Source organism: Heterodontus francisci, chromosome 3 (assembly GCF_036365525.1).
Source record: "Heterodontus francisci isolate sHetFra1 chromosome 3, sHetFra1.hap1, whole genome shotgun sequence".
NCBI classification, from domain to species: domain Eukaryota; kingdom Metazoa; phylum Chordata; class Chondrichthyes; order Heterodontiformes; family Heterodontidae; genus Heterodontus; species Heterodontus francisci.
The window spans coordinates 125,348,176-125,366,930 of NC_090373.1; the positions used below are offsets into that span (position 1 = coordinate 125,348,176).

The 18,755-nt window shown below is 43.6% G+C and overlaps 1 protein-coding gene across 1 annotated transcript in view; it reads left to right on the plus strand.

Moving 5' to 3' along the window:
• klhl32 (kelch-like family member 32) overlaps positions 1-18,755 on the plus strand; it is a 321,468-nt gene that overhangs the window by 243,684 nt on the left and 59,029 nt on the right. Inside the window, exon 8 of the mRNA XM_068018683.1 lies at positions 1,007-1,199. Coding sequence (XP_067874784.1) covers positions 1,007-1,199 — 193 coding nt within the window. The remainder of the gene's footprint in view (positions 1-1,006; positions 1,200-18,755) is intronic.

Consider the following 18,755-nt stretch of genomic DNA (forward strand, 5'->3'; position numbering starts at 1 on the left):
AATTGCAATCTGAACAAAGCATTATTGCAACCTATAATTTCCCATTAATGATGGTCCTCTCTCTAATATGATGAGGAGGCAGGAGCAGCTCCAGATAGACTGAGCCCCTATATAACATGGACGCTGCCAGGAAGGCCTGTTCTTTTAGTTGTTGTTAAAGTTACATTGCTGTTATTGCTGTATCAGTTCTGGGCTTACTGAATAAAGGAAGTAATTGAAACATCCTAAAAGCTTCTTAAAACTGTACTGCAACTTTTGTCAGTGACTATTAGTCGAGCTGGAGAGTGTTTTAGTGCCCAGCTATAAATCTTATTATGAATAGCCCTCTGTATTTGCAAATTATGGAGGGGGAGAACGATCAGAGGAAGCATGCAAGACATTTATGTGGAACCTTAAATATACCATTCAGACATGTCCTTATGCTGACATAATTTTATTATAGGGCCCTGATCTCTTTCTTCGATTTGTTGATGAAATCTGCCAGTGCCAACAAAGATTCCTAAAGGAAGCCATCAACAAACTCTGCACTCCCTTAAAGTCAGATTTGGAGACTAGTTCCACTGGCTGGTGAGGCTATAGCTGCTTTGAACTTTTATGTTGCAGCTCGTCCTGGGCTCGCGTAAAAACTCTGGCCTTGTGCCAGCCCATCCAAGGTGTCCCTCTAATTATCTTGTTCCCCAACAACCCCCACCGCCCCCGTCCAACCGAGACGGTGACCTGTGTAGGCGCCAGGCAATTTCCCACCCTTCCACAACCAACGAGCTGCAGCAGGATGCCCACTTAGCTCAGCAGCTGGCATGTAAATGAGCTCTGGGCCTCAAAATGGCTCCAACCTCGCGTCGGCAACAACGGGGAAGTATACTCTGCCTGTCACCTGCCTGTTGTAGTTAAAACCCGGCCTCTTGTAGACCCTGCCTAATGGAGAGCAATTGGACAGGATGAACTGCAAGTGACTAAAGAAATTATTTTGAAACCCTCTAATTTTTTTAATCTTTCTGACTCACAGAATAAGTGGATCAGCCGCAGTCCAATGTTACAGCGGCGAGTCTATCATGTTATGGCAGCTGTCAACAGAAAGCTTTACGTCCTTGGAGGAAATGACTTGGACTACAACAATGATCGGATTCTAGTTCGTCAAATTGACTGTTATAACATAGACACCGACCAGTGGGTGCACTGCTATTTCAACCTACTCACAGGTAGGCGTTTTTAGGTTTCCTTTGTGAGAGTATTGTATTATTCTGCATTAACAACAGGGTAATTTGATGAAGTTTCTTGTCAAGTATGTTTAAGAATTCTGCTCAGTATTGTTTTAAAAGTAGTGTTATTGTGTCATTCGTTCTCTCTCATATTATATATTTATATATATATAGCTCTATCAGTAATTGAGGAAAAATCACAAGGACATTGTTTCTTCACCACTGCTTGCTCACGATCGCTGTGTGAGGGCTATGTGTTGTCATGGGTATAAGAGATATGGCCCCAGATCACTTTGTTCTCACTCATTGTTTGCCTATTTCAGCAGGAGAAGGATGTGTGTCATTTCTGTGTGGTTTGCAGTGGTTAGTTTTGTCTACAGTTGCATCTCTTGTTTTCCTAATACCTATATAATTCCAAGACCAAAGCATTTTCTCATTTTTCATAAATAAAGTTACATAAGAGCTTAACAGAAGAAATGGGAGCAGGAGTAGGCCATTCAGCCAGTCGTGCCTGCTCCATCATTCAGTGAGACCATGGCTGATCATCTAGTTCAGTGCCATTTTCCTGCACTATCCCCATATCCCTTGATGTTTTTAATATGTACAGTGAAGAGTATGTGGGTGTCAGCATTTATTATGTATCCCTAATTGCCCTGGATAAGGTGGTGGTCGGCTGCCTTCTTGAACTTCTGCAGTCTTTGGGGTGTATGTACACCAACAGTGCTAATAGGAACGGAGTTCCAAGATTTTGACACAGCGACAGTGAAGGAACGGCGATATAATTCCAAGTCAGGATGGTGTGTGACGTGGAGGGGAACTTGCAGGTGGTTGTTAATCTGTTAATTGTGTATCAATGGTTTGAATATATGCAGGTGAAGGGTGTTAATTGGGGTCTTACTTGAGCACTTATAAGGAGATTTTTAATGAGACTGGTGGAGGGTCTGAATGAGGAGCTACATGTTTGTAATCCTTTTATTCTACACAATAAATGTGAAACTCAGGATATATAGGCTCCAGCATTATCCTTCCATAATAAGCTTTCTGGAGTTTAACATGGTAGCAGAGGATGGTTGCTTAAAGCTGAAGGTTGGAAATGAGGATTTTTTTTTTTGGATAGAGAACTAAAATATGGTAGAAAGCAAGTGTAAATTGTCAGTGTACGATTATCCTCCGATGTTCTCAGAGTCTGAACATATAACCATTGGAAGAATGAAGTGGATATGTGGACACGGGCTACATCTCTACCAATGAGGAAACAAGGTGTAGCCTTGGTATTGTCACTTCCTACCAAAAGTAAAGTCAGAAGTTAAATGTTTTGTGAACTGGATGCTCGCCAGCTGGATACTGATGAAGGGTTAGATCTTCTGTTAGAATTCTTGGCTGAAATTTACAAGAAAGATGACCTAATGATTGCGTATGAGGCATGGTCAGACTTTGATAGCTTTCAGAAAACAGATGGTTATTCAATGGAGAAATATATCATTGACTTTAACAAACTGTATAGAAGATTGAGGAAATTCAATTCGGAGATCCCTGTTCAGTGCTAGCTTTTAAATTGCAAGGGCGTCGCTTATTATCAGGCTCCTGGTTCTAACTGGGTTTGGTTCTTCGACAGAGACTCCCTGTTAGATCAGATGTCTGCGGCCTTAAAGAAATTCCTGGGGAAACAGTCATTTCCTGCAGCCCTGGTAGAACAAGCAGGGCATTCTGTGGTAACACAAGGAATGGAGGACTCAATGTTTACTAGATTTAAAAATAATCCAGGTACTTGAAGCAGACCCTAAGTACAATGGAAGAATTAAAGACAGGAGGAATGAGGATGAAAGCACCTTTAGCAAATTCTGACCATTACAGTGGAAGACAGACTTGGAACAGCAATCATATGCGCATGAATCCCAGGAATCCCCAAGGAACAGGTTAATAGGTGCTTCAGATGTGACTCAAAGTATCATTATGCAATGAACTGCCCTAAGCGGAGGGGCAGAGTCTTTGAAATAAAACACAACACAGAGAATTCTGAGGCAGAAGAGGAGGATACTGATGGATCTGAACAAATTGCATTAGTCACAAGGAGTTTTAGTCATGTGATGAATGTGTTAGTTGCGGATTCATTCAACTGTGCTGTTTTGGATAATGCTTGCACATCGGCAGTATGTGGACCTGATTGGTTACAGTGTTAACTGGACTCACTCAGTGGTGAGGATCGACGCAAGGTTAAGGAGTATAAAAATACTGCCCACTTTAGGTTTGATGATGACAGCGCATTGAAGTCACTGAGCAGAGTAATAATTCCATATAAAATAGCTGGGGTTAACCACTTTATCAATACTGATGTAGTGTCTCTAGTGAGATACCTTTACTGTTCAGTAAGCCTTCAATGAAAAAGGCACAAATGAAACTTGATATGGAGCATGATAAAGCAATTGTTTTCGGGAAGTCAGTGAATTTGCAGTTTACTCAGTCAGGGCATGATTGTATCCCCTTAACAAAACCTGATGTTTCTAGTCAGAGTGTTGGAGAAATATTAATGGCATCAGGTGTTACAAATCAGAGAGATAAAAGGCAAATTGTCTTAAAGTTACACAGACAATTTGCTCACCCTTCTTGTCAGAGATTAAAAACCCTGCTAAAGGATACAGGTGTGATTGATGAAGAGTATACGAGGATAATAGAAGAGATTAGTGAAAAACGTGAAATCTGTAAAAAGTATCAGAGGACACCATCATGTCCTATTGTCAGCCTTCCATTGGCATGTGACTTTAATGAGGTAGTTGCCATGGATTTAAAGGTATGGGACAAAGACCAGAGTATTGTCATTCGACATTTTATAGACCTAGCAACAAGATTTAGTCTTTCTACAATAATACGTAGCAAGGACAAAAGGGGGATTATAGACAAAACTACGGAGAAATGATCAGGACTGGACTTGGGGCACCAGTTAAGTTCCTGACTGATAATGGAAGGGAATTTGCCAATGACCGAGTTCACAGATTTGTGTGAAAACATGAACATTATGGTTATGAATACTACAGCTGAAAGTTCTTTCAGAAATGGGCTTTGTGAAAGGAATCACGCTGTGGTTTATGAAATGTTAAATAAAATCTTAGCTGACCAGCCAAACTGCAAGTTGACAACTGCCCTGGCATGGGTGGTTCATGCGAAGAATTCGCTTCACATGGTTGGAGGATATAGTCGCTATCAACTGGTCAATGGGTGGAATCCCAAATTGCCTTTGTGCTGTGCGACAGTCCTCCTGCTCTAGAAAATACCACAATTAGTTCAATTTTTTCGACACATTTGAACGCTTTTACATGCAGGGAGACGGGCTCTCATCAAGGCTGAGGTCTCTGAGAAAATTTGCAGAACTCTGAGGCATTGTATAAGGCCATCTGAGGAAGAATTTAGTTCAGGAGATTTGGTGTATTATAAAAGAGCGGGCCATAGGTATGGAAGGGCCCTGGTAAGGTAATTGGCTGTGATGGTAAGACAGCAATTATCAAGCATGGAAATCAAACTGTTAAGGTTCATTCCTCATGATTGATCGGGGTTTTGATTACAAAATCTCAGAATCTGAGCAGCTGATAGAGGGAAAGGAGGTACCTTATACCTCAAATACTCATGTGTTTTGTGATGAAGGTCCTGAGGCACAGCATATGGTAGATCAGACGTTGGATAGTGATGTGACCGATGATGATGCTCAGGAAAGAGCTATCGCATCCAAAGGCCAATTGCCCCGAGTAGGTAGTCGGGTGACATATATTCCAGAGGAGTTTAATAAATGGAGAGATGCAACAATTGTGGGATGTGCAGGAAAATCTACAGGCAAATTTAAATATTGGTTAAATGTTCAAGATGATGGCCAAGAAGCAAGGTCCATGGACTGGCAGAATGGGGTGAAAGAGTGGAGGATAAGAAAGTGCAGTGCAAGCTCTAATAGTGGGTCTAGAAGTAACGCAAAGATACGTAGGAAAGTAACCTGTGAAGAGGACATAACAAGGCTACAAAGGGATATAGATAGGTTAAGTGAATGGGCAAAGACCTGGCAAACGGAGTATAATGTAGGAAAGTGTGAAATTGTTCACTTTGGCAGGGAGAATGAAAAAGAAGCATATTATCTAAATGGTGAGAGATTGCAGAGCTCTGAGATGCAGAGGATTCTGGGTGTCCTAGTGCATGAATCTCAAAAAGGTTAGTATGCAGGTATAGCACTAATTAGGAAAGCTAAGAGAATGTTATTGTTTATCGTGAGGGGAACTGAATACAAAAGTAGGGAGGTTATGCTTCAGCTGTACAGGGCATTGGTGAGACCACATCTGGAGTACTGTGTACAGTACTGGTCTCCTTATTTAAGGAAGGATGTAAATGCGTTGGAGGCAGTACAGAGTAGGTTTACTAGACTGATACTTGGAATGGGCGGGCTATATTAGGAAAATTTGGACAGGCTAGGATTGTATCCACTGGAATTAAGAAGAGTAAGAGGCGACTTGATTGAAACATATAAGATCCTGAGGGGTCTTGACAGGGTGGATGCAGAAAGGATTCTCCCTTGTGGGAGAATCTAGAACCAGGGGTCACTGTTTAAAAATAAGGGGTCGCCCATTTAAGACAGAGTCATAGAGTTATACAGCACAGAAATAGGCCCTTCGGCCCATTGTGTTCATGCCGACCATCAAGCACCCAACTATTCTAATCCCATTTTCCAGTACTTGGTCCGTACCCTTGTATGCTATGGTGTTTCAAGTGCTCATCTAAATACTTCTTAAATGTTGTGAGGGTTCCTGCCTCTACCACCTCTTCAGGCAGTGCGTTCCAGATTCCAACCACCCTCTGGGTGAAATTTGTTTTCCTCAAATCCCCTCTAAACCTCCTGCCCCTTACCTTAAATCTATGCCCTCTAGTTATTGACCCCCTCCGCTAAGGGAAAAAGTTTCTTCCTATCTAACCTATCAATGCCCCTCATAATTTTGTTATGATGAGGAGAAATATTTTCTCACAGAGCGTCATAAGTCTTTGGAATTCTCGTCCTCAAAAGGCAGTGGAAGCAGAGTCTTTGAATATTTTTGAGGCAGAGTTAGATAGATTCTTGATAAGTAAGGGGGTGGAAGTTTATCGGGGGGGTAGGTGGAAATGTGGAGTAATCAGTTCAGCCATGAACTTATTGAATGGCGGAGCAGGCTCGAAGGGCCAGGTGGCTTACCCCTGCTCCCAATTCGTATGTCCTTATGTTCTTGCATAAGGAAGCAATCACGTACTGGAGAAAGAGCCTCCGATAATGTGCGAGGGAGATCTTCTAGCAGTAGTTCCGAAAGACATCAAAATGCTAATCGAGGCCGTAGTTTGAACAGATTCCACAATAGAACGAAGGCTAGAGAGCAGTCTCGGAATAGAACTAGAAGCAGAAGCCCTCATGACCGTGAAGTTTTAGTGGCCGCCAATAAGCTTGAGGATAGACTAATAAGAGAAGCAAAACATAAGGAATTAGAGAGTTTGGAGTTTATTCTGAGGTACCAGATACGGGACAGCCAGTCTTGTCACAAAGATGGATTTGTACTGAAAAAGTCCTTCCTGATGGAACTTATAAAGCTAAATTTAGGCTAGTTGCAAGGGGTTTTGAAGAGCTGATACTGATGTTAGAGTGGACTCTCCCATAGCTGGAAAAGTAAACTTGAAAATCTTTTTGGCCACATGTTCATGGGAGTGTAGATCCATTGACAAAAGTTGCATTTCTGCAGGGTGATACTTTTCAGAGAAGTGTACCTGAAACCACCTAAAGAGGCAGCAGATGCAGGAGGAAAATTATGGAAACTGAACAAATGCTTCTATGGCCTTACTGATGTTTCCAGGGTGTGGTATTTCTTGTTGAGATCTGTTTTATTGAAAATTGGTTGTGTTCAACTAAAAGCAGAGCCTGCCATGTTTTATTGGTATCATAAAGGGAACCTTTCAGGCACCTTCATGATGCACGTTGATGATTTCTTGTGGGGTGGTACTGCGGAATTTGAAAAATATGTTATTAAGTTTAGGGCAGAATTTAGGATTGGGAGTCAGGCTTGTGGGACCTTTAAATATATTGGTTTAGATATTAAGCAGATTAAGTCTGGAATAACGTTAAATCAACAATCTTATTTCGAGAGTGTTACTCCCATCCCGGTTAATTGTGTTAGGTGATCGCAGAAAGATGATGATCTATTGCGAAGCTTGATTGGTCAATTAAACTGGTTGTGCTCTCAGACTAGGCCTGATGCTAGTTTTGATGTGCTGGAGTTGAGCACGATGATGAAGCATCCAAAAGTTGAAAATATTTTAAGGGCAAATAAAGCGTTGAAAAAACTAAATCTGGAGAAATGTGTACTGAAGTTCCCATCCTTAGGTCTCCCAAAGAATATGAAGCTAATAATTTTCAGTGATGCTTCACATGCTATTCTTGCTGATGAGGATTCGAGTGCAGCTGGCTTCATACTATTTCTGATGGGTCAAAATGGGAAATGTTGTCCTTCAGTTGGGAGGCTAAGAAAATAAAACTGGTTGTTAAGAGCACTTCATTTTTTAAAAAAATGTTTTTATTTGTTTATGGGGATGTGGGTGTCGCTGGCTAGGCTAGCATATGTTGCCCATCCCTAATTGCTCATGAGAAGTGCTGGTGAGCTGCCTTCTTGAACCGCTGCAGTCCATGTTGGGTAGGTACACCCACAGTGCTGTTAGGAAGGGAGTTCCAGGATTTTGACCCAGCGACAGTGAAGGAATGACGATATAACTCCAAATCAGGATTGGAGGGGAACTTGCTGGTGGTGATGTTCCCAAGCATTTGCTGCCCTTGTCCTTCTAGGTGGTAGAGCTCGCGGGTTTGGAAGGTGCTGTTGAAGGAGCCTTGGTTCCTTGCTGCATTGCATCTTGTAGATGGTACACACTGCTGCCACTGTGCGTTGGTGGTAGAGAGAGTGAATGTTTGTAGATGGGGTGCCAATCAAGCGGACTGCTTTGTCTTGGATGGTGTCGAGCTTCTTGAGTGTTGTTGGACCTGCACCCATCCAGGCAAGTGGAGAGTATTTTAACACACTCCTGACTTGTGCCTTGTAGATGGTGGACAGTCTTTAGGGAGTTAGGAGGTGAGTTAATCGCTGCAGGATTTCTAGCCTCTGACCTGCTCTTGTAGCCACGGTATTTATATGGCTACTCCAGTTCAGTTTCTGATCAATGGTAACCCCCAGAATGTAGATAGTGGGGGATGCAGCAATCATAGTGCCATCAAATGTCAAGAGGAGATGGTTAGATTCTCTCTTGTTGGAGGTGGTCATGGCCTGGCACTTGTGTGGCGCGAATGTTATTTGCCACTTATCAGCTCAAGCCTGGATATTGTCCACGTCTTGCTGCATTTCTACACGGACAGCTTCAGTATCTGAGGAGTTGCGAATGGTGCTGAACATAGTGCAATCATCAGTGAACATCCCCACTTCTGACCTTATGATTGAAGGAACGTCATTGATGAAGCAGCTGAAGATGGTTGGGCCGAGGACACTAACCTGAGGAATTTCTGCACTGATGCCCTGGAACTGAGATGATTGACCTCCATCTGCTACAACCATCTTCCTTTGCGCTAGGTACGACTCCAACCAACGGAGATTTTCGCCCTAATTCCCATTGACTGCAGTTGTGTCAGGGCTCCTTGATGCCATACTCTGTCAAATGCTGCCTTGATGTCAAGGCCAGTTACTGTCACCTCACCTCTTGAGTTCAGCCCCTTTGTCCATATTTGTACCAAGGCTGTAATGAGGTCAGGAGCTGAGTGGCGCTGGTGGAACCCAAACTGAGTGTCACTGAGCAGGTTATTGCTAAGCAACTGCAGCTTGATAGCACTGTCGACAACACCTTCTTTCACTTTACTGATGATCAAGAGTCGACTGATGGGGTGGTAATTGACCGGGTTGGATTTGTCCTGCTTTTTGTGTACAGGACATAGCTGGGCAATTTTCCACATTGCCGGGTAGATGCCAGTGTTGTAGCTGTACTGGAACAGCTTAGCTAGGGGCGCGGTAAGTTCTGGAGCACAGGTCTTCAATACTATTGCCGGAATGTTGTCAGGGCCCATAGCCTTTGTAGTATCCAGTGCCTTCAGTCGTTTCTTGATATGATGCGGAATGAATCGAATTGGCTGAAGACTGGCATCTGTGATGCTGGGGACGTCAGGAGGAGGCCGAGATGGATCATCAACTCGGCACTTCTGGCTGAAGATGCATGCAAATGCTTCAGCCTTGTCTTTTGCACTGAGGTGCTAGACTTTTCCATCATTGAGGATGGGGATATTTGTGGGTCCTCCTCCTTTCAGTTATTTAATTGTCCACCACCATTCACGACTGGATGTGGCAGGACTGCAGAGCTTAGATCTGATCTGTTGGTTGTGGGATTGCTTAGCCCTGTCTATCGCATGCTGTGTACGCTGTTTGGCATGCCAGTCGTTCTGTGTTGTAGCTTCACCAGGCTGACACCTCGTTTTTAGGTATGCCTGGTGCTGCTCCTGGCATGCCCTCTTGCACACTTTATTGAACCAGGGTTGATCCCCCGGCTCGATGGTAATGATAGAGTGTGGGATATGCCGGGTCGTGAGGTTACAGATTGTGGTTGAATACAATTCTGCTGCTGATGGTCAACAACGCCTAATGGATGCCCAGTTTTGAGCTGCTAGATCTGTTCAAAATCATTTAACACGGTGGTAGTGTCACACATTACGATGGAGGGTATCCTCAATGTCAAGATGGGACTTCGTCTCCACAAGGACTGTGCCGTGGTAAGTTCTACCAATACTGTCATGGATAGATGCATCTGCAGTAGGTAGATTGATGAGGATGAGGTGAAGTACGTTTTTCCCTCTTGTTGGTTTCCTCACTACCTGCCACAGACCCAGTCGAGCAGCTATGTCCTTTAGAACTCGACCACCTCGGTCAGTAGTGGTGCTACTGAGCCACTCTTGGTGATGGATATTGAAGTCCCCCACCCAGAGTACGTTCTGTGCCCTTGCCACCCTCAGTGCTTCTTCCAATTGGTGTTGAACATAGAGAAGCGCTGATTCATCAGCCGAGGGAGGGCGGCAGGTGGTAATCTGCAGGAGGTTTCCTTGCCCATGTTTGACCTGATACCATGAGACTTCACGGGGTCCAGAATCAATGTTGTGAACTCCCAGGGCAACTGCCTCCCGACTGTATACCACTGTCCTGCCACCTCAGGGATGGTGATGGTGGTGTCTGGGATATAGTCATGCTCACGGAATCATACCTTACAGACCATGTCAGGCTGTTGCTTGACTGGCCTGTGGGACAGCTCTCCTAATTTTGGCACAAGCCCCCAGATGTTAGTAAGGAGGACTTTGCAGGGTCGACAGGGCTGGGTTTGCCGTTGTTGTTTCCAGTGCCTAGGTCGATGCCGGGTGGTCCGTCAGGTTTCATTTCTTTTCTTAGTCTTCGACGTGGTTTGATGCAACTGGGCGGCTTGCTCAGCCATTTCAGAGGGCATTTAAGAGTCAGCCACATTGCTGTGGGTCTGGAGTCACATGTAGGCCAGACCAGGTAAGGAACCAGATGGGTTTTTACAACAATTGACAGTGGTTTTATGGTCACCATTAGACTAGCTTTTCATTCTAGATTTTATTAATTGAATTCAAATTTCACCATCTGCTGTGGTAGGATCTGAACCCATGTCCCCAGAGCATTAGCCTGGGCCTCTGGATTGCTAGTCTGGTGACATTACCATTGTGTCACTGCCTCTCATCTCTGTTACAGTGCTTACTTGTTCTTGTGATCCCATGGTAATGAAGATTTTGGCAGTGATTTGGCCCAAATGTTCAGCTCACTTGCAGGCTCCAGATTTAGAGATGGGGCATGGGCAACAGTGCAGTGTAGCAAAAGAAGCGATCAGATCAGCAGTATTTTTAAAACACACCCTGACCCTACCAAGAAACAAATCACTTCCATCATTACCCCTAATGTAAATAAATCATTCCTTTCCATTTGTTACTGCATTGTAAACCATTGTAGTTGCACCCACATAACATTTCCTTGTGTTCAAGCTGGTCAGTTTCAAAAGTCTTCAAAATTTTGTGAATGAGTGTGTTTGAAATTTGTTGTAATGCAAAACTGCAAAATGATCTTCATGCCACTGACTGGCTGTTTGTGCCAATCTGATTCAGCCTAAGTGGTAATGGCGAGTAAAGGAGCATTAATGTGGTAAATTGGGAATTACAATTGATTTTGTTGTGGAGAGAAGTTATGAAAATCGAATTTTCACTGTTTTGGTGAGGTTCACGGTGCAGCGTGGAGGGATGCAAGAGCTTTTGGCGTGACATAAGTAATGGTGAGTCACTCCTCCCATCATTGTGTGAAAATTGTAATGATGTGTTCTGTACGTGCACTATTAGTAATACTATTACTATTACTGATACATAAGGTATCAGTAAATTGCTGCCTGTTATGTTGACAGAACTAATGATCTGAACTAATGTGTAAACTTCAGACAATTATTTGTTTCAGTTCATTATAAAACTTTATGTAACCTTATTTCGAAGCAATATAGTTAATAAAAGGGTGAATTATTGCATTGCCAATTAGTGAATTGAAAACCTGCAGTAGTTCTTCACAAGTCAACTTGTAGTTGCTTTAGCAAAGCAGTCAATTACAGGCATACACCTTGAGGGCAGTTCATTATCAAAGTGACTCCTGACAACGCAGCGGCCCGCTTACATCATCGGAATGCTTCAAGCTGCGCACATGCACAAATGGTCTCCTGCGCTCAGTGAGATGCTGCGCATGTGCAGCTTTCCACTTGCCAGAACTAATTGGCGCATGCACGGGAAAACGTCATCAAGTACTCGCTTCCCCCCACTCAGCTACTCTCTCCCACCCCACTGGCTGTTCTCACCCCTCGGCCACTCGCTCCAGGCCTCAACACTTTCTCCTCGCTCACCGGCTGCTTGCTCCCTGCTTCCCCACCATCCCATGCCACCCCGCTTTCCGGCCGCTCGCTCCACGCTTCCCCCTACAGCCCCGCTCACCAGCCAGCGGGGGAGGGAAGTAGAAAATGAGCAGCCGGAGAGTGAGTTGGGCATGGGGGGCAAGCGGGGAGCAAGCGGCCGGAGAGCGGGATGGCAGTGCAAGCAGGGAGCGAGTGGCCGGTTGGGGGGGGTAGTGGGTGGCGGGAGGTGGGGTGCGAGCTGCCAGAGAGTGGTGGGTGGTGGGTGGTGGGAAGCAAGCGGCTGGAGAGCAGGACAGGCGGGGGAGCAGGGAGCCAGAGGCCGGAGAGTGGGGAGAGAGAGGAAAGTGGGAAGCGAGCGGCTGGAGAGCAGGGTGTGGGTGGGGGGGGAAGCGAGGAGCTGTATCATACCAGAGTTCTTTTTTTGTTCAAAAAAATCAAAACAGTTGAGCAGGAGACATCCAAGAAATGATTCAAATGAAGCAATGGCAGGAACAGCGGGGAACTGTTAAGGGTGGGGTGGAGGCGGCGATGGCAGCCTTTCTGGGGATTTTCGGGTTGAAGTTGTTTTTCTGTGATAAATTGAGCAGCGCCACCTTTAATCCTGGCAGGTGCCTGAACGTCTCACACAGTGACATTTAAGTGGAAGAGGCTTTGCGCATGTGCTAGTACTGTGCCACCTGGTGGCTGAGTTGTCAGCAAACGTATCCTTTCATTATAAGCTCCAAACATAATATATCATTGGTATAGGTCATTTTTAAATACTATATGAAATATTTGTGCATAAAATTAAAGTTTCAAAAGAACAATCAATGTAATGGGGATAGAGTCATTTTCGGCATATAAGAAGGCTATTCAGCCCATCGAGTTCATGCCAGCACTCTGTGGAGCAATCCAGTCAGTCCCACTCCCCCGTTCAATCCCCATAGCCCTGCAGGTTTATTTCCTTCAAGTGCCCATCCAATTTCCTTTTGAAATCATTGATTGTCTGCACTTCCACCACCCTCATGGGCTGTGAGTTCCAGGTCATTACCACTGACAGCATAAAAAAGTTCTGCCTCACATTCCCACTCCATCTCTTGCCCAAAACCTTCAATCTGTGTCCCCTCGTCCTTGTACCATCAGTTAATGGGAACAGTTTTTCCTTGTCTACCTTAACAAAGCCTGTCATAATCTTGTACACCTCTATCAAATCTCCCCTCAGTATCCTTTGCTCCAGGGAAAACACCCCCAGCTTTTCCAACCTCATCTTGTAACTAAACTCCATCATCCATAATCTCTTCAGCATCCTCTCAAGGACCCTCGCATCCTTCCTAAAGTGTGGTGACCAGAAGTGGACACAATACTCTAGTTGGGGCCTAACCAAAGCCTTATAAAGGTTCAGCATAGCTTCCCTGCTTTTGTACTTCATGCCTCTATTTATGAAGCCCAAGATCCCATATGCTTTGCTAATCACTCTCAATATGTCCTGCAATCTTCAAAATCAATGCACATGCATCCCCAAGTCCCTCTGTTCCTGCACACTCTTTAGAACTGCGCCACTAAGTCTGTATTGCCTCTCCCTATCCCTTCTGCCAAAATGCATCACCTCACACTTGGCAGTATTAAATTCCATCTGCTCCCTCTCTGCCCACTCTGCTAGCCTATCTATGCCCTGTTACAGGCAGTTTGTATCATCCTCACATCCAAGTTTGGTGTCATCAGTAAATTTTGAAATTCTACTCTCTATTCCAAGATCCAAGTCATTTACATGTATCTAAAACGCCGTGACCCTTGGGGCAAAGGCCTGCTTGGGTCTGCAAAAAAACTGCACCTGAGCCCGACGGAACCACATCCGACCCGACCCGGCCCGAGTCCTTCCATTTTTTCCCGCGCCCGACTCAACTCGACCTGACCATCAGTTAACTTACCTTCTGTTTTTCACTTTGTTGCTGATCTGCATAAGCTTAAAATAACTGTAACTAAACCACCTTTCTAGTCAAAAAAATTACATTAACTGTGGAGCCACTTACCTTTGATAGGGCGTGTCCAACACGACCCGACCGCTGGACCCGGATGTGTGACCCGATCCGACCCGAACCCGATACATGTCGTTGGGTCCCGTCAGGTTCGGGTCGGGTAGCAGGCCTTTACTTTGGGGAATACCACTGTCTATCATCCCCCAGTCAGAAAAACAACCATTTACCATGACTTTCTGTTTTCTGTCCTTAAGCCAATTTTTTTTATCCAACTGGACACTGACCCTCCTCTTCCATGAGCCTCAATCATGTTAGCTAGTCTTTTCTGTGATACTTTATCGAAATATTTCTTAAATTCCATATAGATAACATCCACTGCATTCCCTTCATCAACATTCTTTGTTACTTCATCAAAAAATTCTAATAGATTAGTCAAGCATGACCTGCCTTTTACAAATCTGTGCTGGCTATCCTTAATTAACTCAAACTTCTCCAAGTGCCTGTTGATTTCTTTTCCCTGATTATTGTTTCTAAAACCTTACCCACCACTGATGTTAAACTGACTGGCCTGCAGTTGCTCGGACTGTCCTTACAATCTTTCTTGAATGGGGGTGTCACATTTGCTACTGTCCAGTCCTCTGGCACCTCCCCCATATTTAGGGAAGATTGGAAGATGATGGCAAGCCCTTCCGCTATCTCCACCCCCACTTCCTTTAGCAACCTGGGAAGCAAGCCATTCGGACCAGGTGGCTTATCTACCCTAAGCATAGCAACCTTTCCAGTGCCTCCCCCCTCTCAATTTTTACTCTATCCATTGCCTCTACTCTCTCCACTTCTACTAATATTTTGATATTTACCGATAATTACTGGACCTAAAAGTTTAAAGCAATGATATTCTGACTTGTGGATGTTTATCAGTTCTTTCGATGACATTCTGATGGTTGTGAAAGAATATATGCATATTACATTTAGAACTTCAGTTGACAAAAAGTACATGGCTCCTTTGCCATCAGTTGCAATTAGAAATATAAATTGCCCAATTTACCCAGGATTGCTTGGTAGAACCAGCACTGACCAAGCTGGCTATGTCCTGAAAGACATAACTGTGAGACTTGGCTTTTAATACAGGGTGAGAAAACCAACTTGTGGGAAAAATCTACTTGACCTCGTCCTCACCAGTATGCCTGCATCTATTTAGATCACATTGATCAATGTGACCACTATCCAAAAGCTCCACCAAGAATAATTCCTCCATAATCACCGTAAGGTGGTCGCTATTGGCCAGAAGTTTAAATGGACCAGCCAGTTCTACAGTGCAGCTACAAGAGCAGGGCAGAGGAGGGTTTTCTCTGACAAGTAGCTCATTTCCTGACCCTGCAAAGCTGCTCCACCGTCTGCAAGGATCAAATCAACAGTGTGATGGACTGTTCACCACTCGTCTGGATGGGTGCAGCCACAGTGATGTACCAGAAGCTGGAGATTATCCAGGACAAAACAGTCCTTTTGCATGATACCCCCTACCACGGAACCCAATATTCACCCCCTCCAAGACTAGTGCATTGTTGCACTTGTTTGTAATTTCTACAGGATGCATTGCTGCAACTCGTCAACCTTACTTCAGTCGTGCCTTCCACTACAGCAGCATCTACCAATTTAAAGGACAAGAACAGCAAGATCATGGGAACACCATCACCTCCAGGTATCCCTCCAAGTCACACCATCTGACTTGGACATACTGCCATGCCTTCATCATCATTGGGTTAAAATTCTAGACTTTCCTCTCTGTTACCGTTATGGGAACACCATCAGCACAGGAATGGAACAGTCAACAGAAAAGACCCAACTTTTCAGAGAAAGTAGGAATGAGCATTAAATGCAGCCGTTCCCAACATCACCCTCTTTCTAAGAACAAATAAAACAAATGTAAGTTAGACATTTCAGCATAATGGCTACTCATCCTTATGGTTGTAACAATAATGTTCCTGGAATGTGCTGACTGATTTGGTGGCTTATTTTGGGAGGGATGGGTTCAGATGACATTCCATCTGGAATATGGACTACTGTAAAGTGCACAGCATTTTCATCCTGCATAAAAAGAGTATTCAAAATACCTTCCAAATTGATGTTTGTGGAGGCATCTTACATCAGTGTAGCATGATTACTCTTTCGTCATTGAAATATTCAGCATGTTTTTTAAAAACATGTCATCTCACTGACTTTCTAGTGAAACATAATGAACTAAAGGCTGAGTAGAAAATCCAAATAAACGTACTAAGTAATGATTTGGGAATTGCTGCCTGGTTTAATTGTTGTTATTAAACAAACAGCATTCATATTTTACCACCTTTTTAAAGCTCTGTTACTGTTGACCAGATCCAGTTTATGCCTATACATGGTATTACCTGGATGTTAAAATTACTGCCTGTAGATTGTGACTCTTAAATTATAAAGAAAAGGACATGAACTGTATTTGTATTGGATAAAATAAAATGGAGGGAAATATGATGCATGTCTTTTGAAGCGTTAAATGTCAAGAATTTAAAAAGAGTAATTTGGATGTTAGGTTATTTAACTTAATCACAGAGCTCGGAGTACAATCAAACAAACAGAGACCAGAGCAATACTTCAGCCATAGAGTACCGAAAGTCTAGAATATAATGCTGTCAAAAAATAATTAATGTGTTATCAATTCACGCCTATCAAAAGAAGCTGGGTAGGTATCTAATTAAGAGCATGATTGATAAAAATGCTTGGTATAAGACTGTAACCCTTTGCTACTGGGAAACATAATCTGTGGAATGCACCAGGTCAGAGTTGAATAAGTTAGACTGTGTATTGTGAGACTTGTAGGGATAGTTTTCATGACTAAGATTTCACAGAGCCTTTTTACCGGTGGTGTTTTAGGAACTTACAAATTGAGCCAGACGAGTTCACTACAAACATTCTCTCTTGGCCTTTTTATTCTAAAGGTAAATACATGTTGGAATATGGTTTTGATAAATAGAAAAGTTTTAATTGTGGGTGATTTTGTGATTAGAGGATGAGATAGCATTTTTTGCAACAGTGATTGGGATTCCCAAATGGTGAATTGGTTCCCCCCTACTTCTAGAAGTGGGGGGAGAAACTTTGGCTCCCATGGGAATCATGAATTCTATGAGATTGAGCTTGTAAAAGGAGTTTGAAGAGTTAACCACTGATTTACAGAATAGCACCACTAGTATAGTAGTCTCCAAACTGTTCCCGATTGCCACCTATTAGGCCAATCATAGAGAAGCAGATTAATCTCAGCATGTCCTCAATGATGGTGTGGAGGAGTGGGCTTCATATTTCTAGAGGACTGGGAGAAGTTTTGAATAGTGGTCATCTAAACAAGCTAAGAAACAGAAAAGGATGAGTGTTGCGTAACTTTCCGAACTGATTCACAGGAAAATGTATCTCTATACGGATCAATCAGAGCATCCTGTAAGAAAAGTAGCAGATATTTGTCTTAAACAAGGCTAACTTTAAAGGGGTTAGGAATCAATTGACTGTAGTAAAAATAAGAAGAAAGAAAAACTTGCATTTATATAGTGCCTTTCAAGACCTCAGGACATTTCCAAAGTACTTTTAAAAACAATGAAGTACTTTTGAAGTCTAGTCATGTTGTAATATAGTAGATGGGGAAACATTGACTGCTGTAAATGTACAAACCAAAAGTGGAATCTATTCAAGAAGTTAACAAATGTATTACAAAACCAGTATATAGCTGTGAATGCAAAAGAGGTACTTCTATGGTGATGCAGCAAAGTTTAGCAGAATAATAAGAACCTAAGAAATTGGAGCTGCAGTAGGCCATTTAGCTCTTTGAGCCTGTTCCACCATTCAACAAGATCATGGCTGACCTCAATTCCACCTTCCTGCACTTTCCCCATATCCTTTAGTACCCAAATATCTATCGACCTCTGTCATGAATATACAACAAAAGCAACATCTGCAAAACAGCTATAGTGTCATTACAACCAGGGAAGGAGCCAATTGGTGAGTAGCTGGTAAGTGTTTCTAGTTAATAGTCTAGAAAGTAAAGGCATGGCAGGGAACTTCAGCCCCGTGGAATGCACATCCTGTGCAACGTGGGAATTCCTGAAAGCTTCTCGTGACCTGGACTACCACATATGCAAGAAGTGCCGCCAACTAGAGTAGCTCGAGCTCCGTCTTGAGAGCTTGTGGAGAACACATTTCTGGAAGTGGTCACCATGCAGCTTAGAAAAGTGCAGGCAGAGAGGGAATGGGTGACTGCCAGAAGGACACGGAGGACTAGGCTGACAGGGCAGGGATCCCATGAGTGCATCTCATTCTCCAACTGGTATTCAGTTCTGGTGGGGAAGGAGAGTGGAAGAGCAATAGTGATAGGGGATTCCATAGTGAGGGGAACAGACAGGTGCTTCTGTGGCCACAAACATGACTGCAGGATGGTTTGTTGTCTCCCTGGTGCCAGGGCCAAGGATGTCATTGAGCAGCTACAGGACATTCTGAGGGGGAAGGGTGAACAGTCAGAGGTCATGGTCTGTATTGGCACCAATGACATAGGCAGAAAGAGGCGTAAGGTCCTGCAGGTAGAGTTCAGGGAGCCCTTGACTGAGGGGTCCATAACCAAGGATATAGA